We start from the raw sequence: 15542 nt of genomic DNA, 5'->3' as shown, positions 1-15542 counted from the left end.
AAGAAGAAAGAAAGAAAGAAAGAAAGAAAGAAAGAAAGAAAGAAAGAAAGAAAGAAAGGAGACACTACACAGTCTTTTACAGCCTTTTACAGTTGGGTGTTAGAAACCCAGTACCCCAGGCCTGACATACCTTCAGAAGCAGTGAATTTACTTATGTGTTGTTAGGAAAAAACATATGCTGCCAGCCCTGGGCAGCAGAAACTACTATTGAATCACATGTTTCAGCCTTTAAATACAAGTCTAATCATATCATAGAATATGGGAGCTGTTTTATATTTTCAAACATGAACTTATGCGGTTATGGGCTCTATATGACTTTCTAAAAGAAAGTCATTGTCTCTGTCTCTCTCTCTCTTTGCTTAAATAGGTAAGTAGATAGATGATAGATAATTGAGAAATAGAGAAATACAAAGATAGATAGATAGGTTTGTATGTATATATGTATATCTCTACCCATTTTATCATTTTGTATCATGGTAAAGATAAATATAAAAATGGATAAATCCGTCAAGAGGATCTTGCAAAATCAAATTGTTTTTGGAAGGACATGTTATCCAGCCTAATGGACTCCAAGATGCAGGACTGACTGAGCATAAACACAAAACCAGCATCTCTCTTTTTTTTTTTTTTTTTTAAAACTCTTGATGCCCAAACTGTATCCCATCCAAGTTAAATCCGAATTGTGGGGGGTGGGAGCCACGTGTCAGTACTTTTTTTTTTTTTTAATTTTTATTTATTCATTTATTTATTTATTCATTCATTCATGGCTGTGTTGGGTCTTCATTTCTGTGCGAGGGCTTTCTCTAGTTGCGGCAAGTGGGGACCACTCTTCACCGCGGTGCGCGGGCCTCTCACTGTAGCGGCCTCTCTTGTTGCGGAGCACGGGCTCCAGACGCGCAGGCTCAGTAGTTGTGGCGCACGGGCTTAGTTGCTCCGCGGCATGTGGGATCTTCCCAGACCAGGGCTCGAACCCGTGTCCCCTGCATTGGCAGGCAGATTCTCAACCACTGCACCACCAGGGAAGCCCCAGCATCTCTCTTAAATGAAGTTTTCCTCAGTCTTCCCTGGAATTAGCTCTCTTCACATGCCCAAAGCAGTGGATCATTTATTACCGCTTTTTCATGGAGGTCTCCATTCACTAGCCTTTGCTATAAACCTTGCCACTTGACCCTTCTTCCCAGTTGAGATATACGTGTATGATGAAATCTTTCACAACCTCCCCTTTTTCTCTTCATTCAAAAATCTTTTAAATAGGGACTTCCCTGGTGGCGCAGTGGTTAAGAATCCGCCTGCCAATGCAGGGGACACAGGGCGAGCCCTGGTCCGGGAAGATCCCACATGCCGCGGAGCAACTAAGCCCGTGCGCCACAACTACTGAGCCTGCGCTCTAGAGCCTGTGAGCCACAACTACTGAGCCCGAAAACCACAACTACTGAAGCCCGTGCGCCTAGAGCCCATGCTCCGCAACAAGAGAAGCCAACGCAATGAGAAGCCTGTGCACCGCAACAAAGAGTAGCCCCCGCAACTAGAGAAAGCCCACACGCAGCAACGAAGACCCAACGCAACCCAAAATAAATAATAAATAAATAAATAAATTTATTTTAAAAATATTTTAAATAGCTGCACAGTACCAGAGACAATGAGATGTAATAGAGCAAATGCTTTCAGGAAATCCTTGTTCCTCTTAGGTTATACTACTCTTACCCCTCCCCACCTATCACCAACTGATTACTGGGCACTAAGCTCACAGTTCTCCTCTGTACTCTATAAGCTCACAGTTCTCCTCTGTACTCTAAGTCCTGCCATCATCTTGGCTGACTTCCACATACAAACAGATGACCAGTCTAAGCAACAATTTGGTCTCATAATTCTCTGACCTCCACAACTCCAACGACCTTGACCTCCACTCATTTCCAGCCACCTACTTCCACGGCCATAGATTGGAACTGTATTGCTCTGGAAGGCTTAAACTAAAATGTCCCACTCTTATGTGAAAAAATATGCGGCAAGATGTTAATAGTGTCTACCTTGATTAAGTCAATTATCTGTACTCTAAATGCACACTTTGATTTTCCTGAGGGAAACACTGCTCTTGCAATAAGGAAAAACAAAAAACAAAACAAAAAAAGAAAGAAACTTTATCACTCTGATGACAAATTTTTGTTCTTTCAAGTCTCTGAACTTCTTATACCTAGAAAATCTGTTTTTCAATCTCATCAAAGACCTCTAGACCTTGACAACTTCCCATTGGGTTAGGTACCCTTCCTCTAGGCTACCTCAGCATCAGTGCTTACCTCTATCATGATATATATTACACTGCATTGTAATTATTTGTTTACTTATCTATCTTTTCCTTTAGATTCCAAGTTCCTTGGGATCAAGTAACATGTCTTGGGACTCTGTCTAGCACAGTGAAGCTGTCGTGAACAAACACAGGTTTCTGAGTGAATGAATGAATATTGAAACAGCACTGATCAATATGAGTAAGACTTTGGTTCAGATTCTAATTCTGTCCTTAACTTTGGTATGACCTTGGGAAAGTCAGTCAAATTCTCTGAATTTCAGTTTTCTTGTATCTGTAAAATGGGGTGATGATAATCCTTGTCCTATCCATTTCATAGAGTTGTCAGGAGGCTTAAATAATATATATGTTAGGTATAAGAATTACCACTGTTTGTTCAGACTGGCTAAAACACATGATTTCCTTTTCTAGAACTACTTTCCTTGGCTCACTGAAATCAGCTTTTTTATTGCTACTCGACATTAATAGTTTTAGAGCTGACTAACCATTAATTGCTCCAGATTGTTTACCCTTCGTTCCCCTAAACAAGATATGGCACAGCCACGGATATCTTTTGTCCCGATACCATACTCATTTCCTCTTAGAAGAAGGATATAATTGTTCCAACATGGAGAAAGGCCTCCCAAGTGCTTTTTGGGAGAACGTTTAAAGTACTCTAAGTCTTTGTCTCCACCAGTTCAAAGGAAGGCCAAGATAGGGGATCAGAGAATTGTTAAAGGGAATGGAGAACTCAATTGTCAGTCTCATAAATCTGGGCTACAAATAAATCAATAAAGATCTTTAAACCAACCTAATAAAAATGTATCTAAATAGGATCTGCACTGGGAATCCATTTTTATTTTCTTTTTCAGGAGATCCAAATTCAAATAATGGTTTATTTCAGTGGTTCTCAAATTTACCCGCCCATTAGGAATCATCTGGGATTTTAAAAATATTCCAAAGCCCAGGCCACACCTCCTATGGACTGGATTGTGTCCCCCAAAATTCATCTGTTGCAGCCCTAGCCTCCATGTGACTATATTTGGAGACAGGGCCTTAAGGATGTCATTAAGGTTAAATGAGGTCATAAGGGGGGCGCCCTAATCTGATAGGACTGGTGTCCTTGTAAGAAGAGGAAAAGACACCAGAAGGCTCTCTCTCCACATACATACAGAGGAAAGGTCATGTGAACAGTGACAAGATATCTTGATCTTGGACTTCTAGCCTCCAGAGGTATGAGAAAATAAGTTTCTGTTGTTTACGCCACCCAATCTGTGGTATTTTTTTTTAATGGCAGCCTAAGCAGACTAATCCAGCACCCTAGACCAATTAAATCACAACCTCTTGAAGTGGGACACAAACATCACTATTTTGAAAGCTCCCAGGTGATTTAAAATCGGCACACGGAAGTTTGGGGACCAATGCCTTATTTCATTTCAACTTTGAACTATAACGGACCTAGGCTTTTCTTTCCTGTTATTACATTTGTAGAAAAATAAGAATCAAAACATCATTAAATTTATAGAACCACAGCAAAACTTGCCTCAAAAATCATCTGGAAGGGTGTTACCCCTGACACGTCCTGAGAATAGCTGGCTTCCTCTGAAGTCCAGTTCAGCTCTGCAGAGAGTCCAGGCAGTATAGACTGTATTCCTGTGTGAGAAGAGATGGTGGCAAAATAGAACGAGCAGTTTGCATAAGCACCAAAGTTTCTGGAGTTATTAAACTGATGAGCCAAGAAGTCTCTTCCCTGATGAAAAGATTATCTGCAAAATTTTAAATATGACTGGAGATGGCTGTGCATCAGCAAATTGTTTAAACATTTATAATTACTTTATGGGGATAAGACATTTAATCACATGTTTTCAATTTTACACAAATTGAAAATTTGCTAAATCAATTTGTATTTTCACTTAATTTCCACAAGGTCATATCCAATGCCACAAATCTTCAGAGTTGATAGCTCTAACTGATATTCTTATATTTTTTAATAAATCAATTCATTATTTAATAACACAAATACAGTAAGTGAGCTAATTTAGAACTTAAAACAGAAAAATTCAAGAATGACCCTCTCAGGCATTTACCTAATACAGTATTGTCCTTTAAGAGGTAGTCTTTAACAAAGAAAAGCAAACTCTTGCTAATTTAATTGTCAATTAACCACGTTGTATATTTACATATGTTGATTCAGAACTCTTTACACAAAGCATCAGTGAGTCCTGGATCATCATCAACAAATAGAACCTCAAAGTATGCACCATCCTTCTTTCTTTCTGTACCCTGGCACTAATATTATAAAGGGAAAAAACCCCAAATCTCCCATTTTATAAAATGCCATCCCTTATTTCCCCTCTGTAGTAGTATTATAATGGAGAACTAAATATGAATAAAAATATATATCTCAGTCTCTGAACGTTCTACCTTATAAATGAGGTTGACAATGTTGATATTATACAAGAATTCAACTTAAAAATGTTAATAACAATAACATATATCCTAAAATAATAGCACAACTTTCTTCTAAAACGTTCATACCATATATCTAATAAAGCTTTAACCATCTCAAAGAAGATCAAGTTCTAGCTATCAATCTTAATGGGCAATATTTTTCTTGCCATTAGTTTGTTTTTCAAATATAATTCAGTCACAAAGCTTGAGATAATATGGCAGCAAGGTTATGCTACACTGAAGTTTAATGAAGTTGGCACTAAACCAGGATGACTTACATCAATCTTCAGTTTTACCACTGACTGACTTTCTGACCTAAGGTGACCCCCTTTTTACTGTGATTCAATTACCTTTCTGTGAAATAAGAAAAAATTGTTCCTCAATCCTATAAAGTAGTAATACAGTGAAAAATAGGGAAAACATGTAGATACATGAGAAAAAGTTCTGTCAATAACTTGGAATTCTCTAGAAATCTTAATAACGATTTTTTTTAAATGAGTAGTTATTTGGGGGAAATTAATTTCCATTAACTCACTCCATACACAAAAAAAAAAAAAAAAAATCCAGATGGATTGACTAGAGTTAAATGTGAAAAGGTGAAACAATAGAACTAAATAAAAAGCCTTCTATTTCAAGATAAGTCAAGCATATGTTGAAATTTCATCTTCCCATTCAAACACATAAAATGATAAAACAAGTATTTTTAAATTTTAATAAAACATAGTCATAGGGACTTCCCTGGTGGTCCAGTGGTTAAGACTCCACGTTTCCAATGGAGGAGGTGTGGGTTTGATCCCTGGTCGGGGAACTAGGATCCCACATGCCGCGTGGCACAGCCAAATAAATAAATAAATGAATGAATAAAAATTAAAACGGGGCTTCCCTGGTGGCGCAGTGGTTGAGAGTCTGCCTGCCAATGCAGGGGACACGGGTTCGGGCCCTGGTCTGGGAAGATCCCACATGCCGTGGAGCAACTAGGCCCGTGAGCCACAATTACTGAGCCTGCGCGTCTGGAGCCTGTGCTCCGCAACAAGAGAGGCTGCGATAATGAGAGGCCTGTGCACCACGATGAAGAGTGGCCCCCACTTGCCACAACTAGAGAAAGCCCTTGCACAGAAACGAAGACCCAACACAGCCATAAATAAATAAATAAATAAATAAAATAAACCCAAAGTTTAAAAAAAAAAAAAGCAAGCTGAAATATTTAGTTTAAAAAAAAAAAATACAGGCTTCATCAGGGTTCCTGCTATAAAACGTGAGACTTGTAAAATCCAGACACATTCTTATTAAAAAAAAAAAAAATTAAAACAAAACAAAACACAGTCGTAGCGAGAAAAAAAGAAAAGAGAAATCTTTATAGACCAGAAATAGAGAGGTATTCTTCCCTAATCTTCAGAAAGGAAAAAGAGAGAGAGAATCCACAATGGTAAGTAAGGACCAAAGATGCCCCATGTTTGAGGCATGGAATGGAAAAAAAAAATGGAGCTAATATTGCAACACCAACAGGTTTAAGAGCAAGAGCCACAGAGGCCACACATAGGAGGTATAAGCAAGGGACCAAAACATGAACAAAAGCCAAAGGTATGCCACCTGCCTACCTGAGGGCTGGTTAAAAGCCAAGCGATGCTAGTAGCAGCATCAGTGAGGCAGGATGAGGGCCTTAGAGCCATGTAATATAAGTACGGATGAGACTCAGAACTATATATTCTATTAAGATACAAGAGCCTTTTATCTTTCCACTCAAGCAAAGTTTAATCCAAGATACGTGCCCTGCAGATTAGGGCTCAGCAACCCAGAGAACCTCCTACTGGAAGGCTGTCAATGCAGGATGTGTTCAGGACAAAAGGGTCATGGACAATTAGCTCTTAACTAAAAATTACCAACCAATGAAGACCAATACCATGAAAAATAGGACACATATCAACCAACAAAATGTACACCTGAGGAAATAGAGTTAATAAAACAATCTATAAAGAACTTTAAAAATAAGTGCTCTGTATTTTATACCCTCAAATATAAAAAGAAGCCATGAAACAAGAATACACTGCCATCAATTAAACAGAAAGTAACAGCCAAAAACCCTATTAGAAATCTTAGAAATTGAAGATACAGTGTTTGAAATGAAAACACTATGGATGGTAGATTATACACTGTAAAAGAGCATATTTAAAAGAAAAGGTAGTACTTGAATGTCCATAGAAGCATGATTCATAGTAGGAAAAAGTAGAAACAACCCAAATGTCCAACAAATGATGAACAGATTAACAAAATATGGAATATTATTCAGCCACAGAAAGAAATGAAGTACTGTTACATGCTACATACTAACATAAATGAATCTTGGAAACATTATTCTTAGTGAAAGAAGCCAGACACAAAAGGCCACATAGTGTATTATCTTGTTTATATGAAATGTCTAGAACAGGCAAATCCATAAAGACAGAAAGTAGATTAGTGTTTGCCAAAGGACAGGGGGTAGGGGTAAGGGGAGTGACTGCTAATGGGTACAGGGTTTCTTTTGCGGGTGATGACAATGTAATGTTATAAATAGTGATGATAGTTGTACAACTTTGTGAATATACTTAAAACCACTGAATTATATGCTTTAAAATGGTATATTTTATGACATGTGAATTATATATCAATTAAAAGAAGGAAAAGATAAAAGACATTAAGAACAGATTTCTAAAAGACAAAAACACTAAAAAAATTAAAATTAAAAAAATTCAGAATAAAGAATGACTGAGCCACACAGCTAAACACATCACAATGAAACCCAGAATAACAAGGATAAAGAGAAAACCCTAAAAGCTACAAAAGAGAATCAAATTAGCCAAAAGAAACATGAGTTAGACTTCTCATCAACAATGCTAGATGCCAGAGGATAACTGAGTACTATCTTCAAAGATCTGAAGAAAATTCACTTTGACTCTGGACTTTTAAGAGAACCAAACTACCATTAAAGAATGAGAAACTTAATATGTTTATATTCCTTAAGCCCTTGCTGAAAGAACTACTAAATAAACCAGCATGATCTTTGAAAATGAGTTTACATTTGCACCTTTTTGCTGAGATGGGGTGGAGATAAGGGGGAAAGAATGATATAATATCAATATCAAACTACTTATTGACATAGCTCTTCAACTGTTAAAGAAAAAGTAGATAGAAAAATTTCAATCTTGTGGCAATGTGAACATACATCAAAACCATATACTGGGACTTCTCCTTCTTGCAGTGATGAAATAACTGGTACCAAATAAGCCCTCCCACCAAAAACTACTATAAAACTGGATAAAATATACTAGGCAATTGTTTTCAGGCATTGAACAATAAATAGCACAAGCTGTGATCCTTGAGAGAAGGGAAACTCATGACATGACCCCTATGATTGCCCTGAATGTCTGCCTGGGGAAATTTTCCTGCCCATGGAGGACAGAGCTGGAGCCCAAGCAGAGCACAGTGGTTCCATTAAGCTGAGGAGACAGGGAATAGAGCTCAGGGTTGTGAAAGTACCTGGAATCTACAAGGCAGGGCACTGGAGAGGAGGGAGCTGTGCAGAAGTGGGTACCAAAAGTCTGTATGGAAGCTCCCCATGAGCCCTTGGCCAAGGGCTGGGCTATGCATACAGAGGTGAGACAATATAAGATTTCCCAGAGAGCAGTTGCAATGGAGTTGAAAATGGAACAAGAAATTAGTGGTGAAGCAATGGTGGGAAATGTTGGCCTTCAGGCCCAGCCAGAATGGAGAGAACTTGATAAAACTGATGGTGTCCAGTTGAGAGGGCAAAAAGGTAATATTTTAGTAGTAAAAAACACATTCAAGAAGAAGGTCTGATCCACCCTAAAAAAGCCTAAAACCAAGTCTCAACAAAATTCACAGAGAAGATACAGTTGGAGGTTGACTGGTATCAAGTTAGAGGGGTTTGAAAATGACTTGTCTTTCTATAGATCTACCCTTTAAAATGTATTTTAAAAGCCTACACAAGGTTAAGGTGATTAGCTTGCTAGAACTGCCTGCTAGAACAAAAATCAACACTCTTCAGAGGTAGAACAGAATATAGAATATGATCACATTACCCAGTAGAAAATAAATATTTAATAGACATGCAAAGAAAAAGGAAAATATAACTCATACAAAAAAGCAATCAATAAAAACCAAGCCTGTTACAGATGTTACATTTAGGAAAGGTTTTAAAGCATATATTACAAATATGTTCAAAGGCTTAAATTGTGGTTTAAATGAGTGAACTGATAGGGAATACCAGCAGAGAAATATGTACACTGTTAAAAAAAACAAAAAAAAAACCAAATGGAAATTCTATAACTGAAAAGTTCAATAACTGAAATTAAGAATTCACTAGATAGGTTTAATAGTAGATGACAGAATAATAATATTGAGATGACAGAAAAGTCAGTGAAATTATTGAAGGCAAAGAACAAAAATTATCCAATCTGGAAAGCAGAGAAAAAAGGGCTGAAGAAAAATGAATAGAATCTTAGAAAACTTCAGGACAATATCAACTAGTCAAAAATATGTGTAATGGGAATCCCAGAAGGAAAAGACAGTGAGAATGGAACAGGAAAAATATGAAATCATGGATAAAATTTTCTAAAATTTGATGAAAATTAATAAGATGTGAAAAGCTCAGCAAACCTCAGTACGGAATAAATAAAAAGAAAATCACACATAGGCACATAATAGTCAAAATGACAAAAAAAAAAAAAGATAAAGAGAATATCTTGAAAGAAGGTAGAGGAAAAGCACATATTACATATAGAGGAACTATAATATGAATTACAGCTGACTTCTAAGAAACAATGGAGGCCAGAAAACAATGAATGACATCTCTAAAATGCTGAAAGGAAAAAACTATCAAACTAGAATTTCAAATCCAGTGAAATATCCTTTTAAAATGAGCGTAAGACAAAGACATTTTTAGGTAAACAAAAGATGTTGTTGCTAGAAGACCTGCACTACAAGAAATGCTAGGGATGTTCTTTAGGCTTAATATGGAAACCCAGATATACAGGAAGAAATGAAGCATCAGAAATAATAAATAAGTAGATAAATATAAAATACTATTTTTTTCTTCTTGCATTTTTCTTAAAATACAACTAACAGTTTAAACAAAAATAATAACATTGTAAAGCAGTAATTATAACACCTAAAAATATTCAAAATAGTATTAAATTATAACACCCCCCAAATATAATAAATATTCACAAGTTCATCCTCATATAAATAATTGAATTAAAGGTGAAGAAGGGGCAGGTCTTCCTTACAGATAAATTCCAATAAATAAATGTAGAAGGAATGAGGATGTATTAAATCATGATAACACCACAGTAATAATTGCTCCAGGCAAGACCCACCAATGCTAAATTAGCAGATGGAAGTTTAAGGAGAAATAGGATGCTTGCATAATCTCATTGTATTTCCCCCAAATATTTAAAAATTACAAAGAGTAACTCTACTTGGAAAAATCTGACAGATAACACCTTAATCAAGTGATCAAGTTTAATATTACCAACAATAAGACATAACATCTTCAATTCCTTGATATGATGCACTGAAAAGGACACATCATCTCTGTGGTATTCTTTCTGGCAATGTATAACCTCAATCTAATGTAAGAAAACATCAAACAAGTTCACATTGAAGGACATCCTACAAAATACCTGACAAGTACACTTCAAAAATGTCAAGGTTATGAAAGAAAAAGAAAGACTGAGGAACTGTCACAGATGGAAAGTGATTAGTAACACATGACAACTAAATGCAAAGTGAGATCCTGGAATGGATCCAGGAATCGAAAAAGAACATGAGTACAAAAACTGATAAAATCTTAAGTCTGTAGTTTAGTTAGTAGTATTTTACCAATGTTAATTTCTTAGTTTTGATAATTGTACTACAGTTATTTAAAACATTAACTGCAGAGGAATCTGGGTGAACAGTATATAAGAACTCTGTGTACTGTTTTTACAACTCCTCTATAAATCAAAAATTATTTTCAAATTAAAAATGTAAATACTCTGCAAAAGGATGAAACTAGACCACTATCCTACACCATACACAAAAATTAACTCAAAATAGATTAAAAACTTGACTATAAGACCTGAAACCATAAAACTCCTAGAAGAAAACATAAGTGGTAACCTCCTTGACATGGGGTTTGGCGATGATATTTTTAACTTGACACTGAAAGCAAAGGCAACAAAAGTAAAAATAAATAAGTGGAACCTACATCAAACTAAAAAGCTTCTTCACAGCAAAGGAAACCATCAACAAAATGAAAAGGAAGAAAAAATCTGCAAATCATATATCTGATAAGGAGCTAATAACCAAAAAATATAAAGAAATCATACAACTCAATAGCAGACAAACAACCCAATTAAAAAATAGGCAGAGGATCTGAATAGACATTTTCCAAAAAAAGGCATACAGATGACGGACAGGTACATGAAAAATGCTCAACATCACTAATCATCAGGGAGATGCAAATCAAAACCACAATGAGATACCACCTCACACCTGTTAAAATGGTTATTAAAAACTTAGAAGCAACAAACACTCCTGGTACTCAGAATGTGTTCTCTAAATACCAGTGCTCACTAAAAAGGAGAAATGGCTGATTCTGGGCCTAAAGTAGAACTGTACAAGATGAGATGGGTATCTTGTTGGGCCAGAAAGCAAGGAAGTTACAAAGGCCAATGAGATTATGTCAAAGGATTTAGTTATAAAATAAATAAGTCACGGGAGTGTAATGTACAGCACGGCAACTACCTTTTTTGTATCACATATTTGAAAGTTGCTAAAAGAGTAGATCTCAAGAGTTCTCAACAAGAAAAAAAATTGTAAGTATATATGATGACAGATGTTAACTAGACTTATCGTGGTGATCATTTTGCACTATATACAAATATTGAATCATTATGTTGTATACCTGAAACTAATATAATGTTATACGACAATTATACCTCAACTTTTAAAAATTTCAGACTTAACCTATGTAGAATCTGCATTTATGAAGATTGCTAATTATCAAGTATCCTAAGGGGGGATTCTTTGTAACAAGGCTGATCATAAGTAGTTTAATCTATTTCCAATGATATACAAAAGCTAAAAGAAGAAAAAAATTTTATATTGGTTCAAGATGGCGGAGTAGAAGGACATGTACTCACTCCCTCTTGCGAGAGCACAGGAATGACAACTAACTGCTGAACAATCATCGACAGGAAGACACTGAAACTCACCAAAAAAGATACCCACATCCAAAGACAAAGGAGAAGCCGCAATGAGATGGTAGGAGGGGCGCAATCACAATAAAATCAAATCCCATAACTGCTGGGTGGGTGACTCATAAACTGGAGAACACTTATACCACAGAAGTCCACACACTGGAGTGAAGGTTCTGAGCCCCACATCAGGCTTCCCAACCTGGGGTTCCAGCAATGGGAGGAGGAATTCCTAGAGAATCAGACTTTGAAGGCTAGCGGAATTTGACTGCAGGACTTCGACAGGACTGGGGGAAACAGAGACTCCACTCCTGGAGGGCACACACAAATTAGTGTGCGCACTGGGACCCAGGGGAAGGAGCAGTGACCCCATAGGAGACTGAACCAGACCTACCTGCTGGTGTTGGAGGGTCTCCTGCAGAGGCAGGGGGTGGCTGTGGCTCACTGTGAGGACAAGGACACTGGCAGCAGTTCTGGGAAGTACTCCTTGGTGTAAGTCCTCCCAGAGTCTGCCATTAGCCCCACCAAAGAGCCCGGGTAGGCTCCAGTGTTGGGTCACCTCAGGTCAAACAACCAACAGGGAGGGAACCCAGCCCCACCCAACAGCAGACAAGCGGATTAAAGTTTTATTGAGCTCTGCCCACCAGAGCAACACCCAGCTCTACCCACCACCAGTCCCTCCCATTAGGAACTTGCACAAGCCTCTTAGATAGCCTCATCCACCAGAGGGCAGACAGCAGAAGCAAGAAAAACTACAATCCTGCAGCCTGTGGAACAGAAACCACATTCACAGAAAGAGGGAGAAGATGAAAAGGCAGAGGGCTATGTACCAAATGAAGGAACAAGATAAAACCCCAGAAAACAACTAAATGAAGTGGAGATAGGAAACCTTCCAGAAAAAGAATTCAGAATAATAATAGTGAAGATGATCCAGGACCTCGGAAAAACAAGAGGCAAACATCAAGAAGATGCAAGAAATGTTTAACAAAGACCTAGAAGAATTAAAGAACAAACAAACAGAGATGAACAATACAATAACTAAAATGAAAAATACACTAGAAGGAATCAATAGCAGAATAACTGAGGCAGAAGAACAGATAAGTGACCTGGAAGACAGAATGGTGGAATTCACTGCTGCAGAACAGAATAAAGAAAAAAGAATGAAAAGAAATGAAGACAGCCTAAGAGACCTCTGGGACAACATTAAACACAAAAACATTCGCATTATAGGGGTCCCAAAAGGAGAAGAGAGAGAGAAAGAACCCGAGAAAATATTTGAAGACATTATAGTCGAAAACTTCCCTAACATGGGAAAGGAAATAGCCACCCAAGTCCAGGAAGCGCAGAGTCCCAGGCAGGATAAACCTAAGGAGAAACACACCGATACACATAGTAATCAAATTGACAAAAATTAAAGACAAAGAAAAATTACTGAAAGCAACAAGGGAAAAATGACAAGTAACATACAAGGGAACTCCCATAAGGTTAACAGCTGATTTCTCAGCAGAAACTCTACAAGCCACAAGGGAGTGGCATGATATATTTAAAGTGATGAAAGGGAAGAACCTACAACCAAGATTACTCTACCCAGCAAGGATCTCATTCAGATTCGATGGAGAAATCAAAAGCTTTACAGACAAGCAAAAGCTAAAAGAACTCAGCACCACCAAACCAGCTCTACAACAAATGCTAAAGGAACTTCTCTAAGTGGGAAACACAAGAGAAGGAAAGGACCTAAAAAAACAAACCCATAACAATTAAGAAACATACATATCGATAATTACCTTAAGCGTGAATGGATTAAATGCTCCAACCAAAAGACACAGGCTCGCTGAATGGATACAAAAACAAGACCCATATATATGCTATCTACAAGAGACCCACTTCAGACCTAAGGACACACACAGACTGAAAGTGAGGGGATGGAAAAAGATATTCCATGCAAATGGAAATCAAAAGAAAGCTGGAGTAGCAATACTCATATCAGATAAAATAGACTTTAAAATAAAGAATGTTACAAGAGACAAGGAAGGACACTACATAATGAAATGATCAAGGGATCAATCCAAGAAGAAGATATAACAATTATAAATATATATGCACCCAACATAGGAGCACCTCAATACATAAGGCAACTGCTAACAGCTATAAAAGAGGAAATCAACAGTAACACAATAATAGAGGGGGACACTAACACCTCACTTACAACAATGGACAGATCATCCAAACAGAAAATCCATAAGGAAACACAAACTTTAAATGACACAACAGACCAGATAGATTTAATTGCTATTTATAGGACATTCCATCCAAAAACAGCAGATTATACTTTCTTCTCAAGTGCATACGGAACATTCTCCAGGATAGATCACATCTTGGGTCACAAATCAAGCCTTCGTAAATTTAAGAAAATTGAAATCATATCAAGCATCTTTTCTGACCACAATACTATGAGATAAGAAATCAATTACAGGGAAAATAATGTAAAAAACACAAACACATGGAGGTTAAACAATGCGTTACTAAATAACCAAGAGATCACTGAAGAAATCAAAGAGGAAATCAAAGACTACCTAGAGACAAATTACAACTAAAACACGACGATCCAAAACCTATGGGATGTAGCAAAAGCAGTTCTAAGAGGGAAGTTCATAGCAATACAAGCCTACCTCAAGAAACAAGAAAAATCTCAAATAAACAATCTAACCTTAAACCTAAAGGAATTAGAGAAAGAAGAACAAACAAAACCCAAAGTTAATAGAAGGAAAGAAATCATAAAGATCAGAGCAGAAATAAATGAAATAGAAACAAAGAAAACAATAGCAAAGATCAATAAAACTAAAAGCTGGTTCTTTGAGAAGATAAACAAAATTGATAAACCTTTAGCCAGACTCATCAAGAAGAAGAGGGAGAGGACTCAAATCAATAAAATTAGAAATGGAAAAGGAGAAGTTACAATGGACACCACAGAAATACAAAGCATCCTAAGAGACTACTACAAGCAACTCTATGCCACTAAAATGGACAACCTGGAAGAAATGGACAAATTCTTAGAAAGGTATAACCTTCCAAGACTGAACCAGGAAGAAACAGAAAATATGAACAGACCAATCACAAGTAATGAAATTGAAACTGTGATTCAAAATCTTCCAACAAACAAAAGTCCAGGACCAGATGGCTTCACAGGTGAATTCTATCAAACATTTAGAGAAGAGCTAACACCCATCCTTCTCAAACCCTTCCAAAAAATTGCAGAGGAAGGAACACTCCCAAACTCATTCTATGAGGCCACCATCACCCTGATACCAAAACCACACAAAGATACTACAAAAAAAGAAAATTACAGACCAACATCACTGATGAACATAGATGCAAAAATCCTCAACAAAATACTAGCAAACAGAATACAACAACACATTAAAAGGATCATACATCATGATCAGGTGGGATTTATCCCAGGGATGCAAGGATTCTTCAATATACGCAAATCAATCTATGTGATACACCATATTAACAAATTGAAGAATAAAAACCATATGATCACCTCAATAGATGCAGAAGAAGCTTTTGACAAA

General features: G+C 37.0%; 1 protein-coding gene across 1 annotated transcript in view; it reads right to left on the bottom strand.

Annotated features, from left to right (window-relative positions):
* C8H11orf80 (chromosome 8 C11orf80 homolog) overlaps nucleotides 1-15542 on the bottom strand; it is a 94773-nt gene that overhangs the window by 46169 nt on the left and 33062 nt on the right. The window contains exon 5 of the mRNA XM_036861377.1: nucleotides 3825-3934. Coding sequence (XP_036717272.1) covers nucleotides 3825-3934 — 110 coding nt within the window. The remainder of the gene's footprint in view (nucleotides 1-3824; nucleotides 3935-15542) is intronic.

Source organism: Balaenoptera musculus, chromosome 8 (genome assembly GCF_009873245.2).
Source record: "Balaenoptera musculus isolate JJ_BM4_2016_0621 chromosome 8, mBalMus1.pri.v3, whole genome shotgun sequence".
Classification (NCBI taxonomy): domain Eukaryota; kingdom Metazoa; phylum Chordata; class Mammalia; order Artiodactyla; family Balaenopteridae; genus Balaenoptera; species Balaenoptera musculus.
Note: the sequence above shows the minus strand (reverse complement) of the source record. Positions and strands in the feature narration are given on the sequence as shown.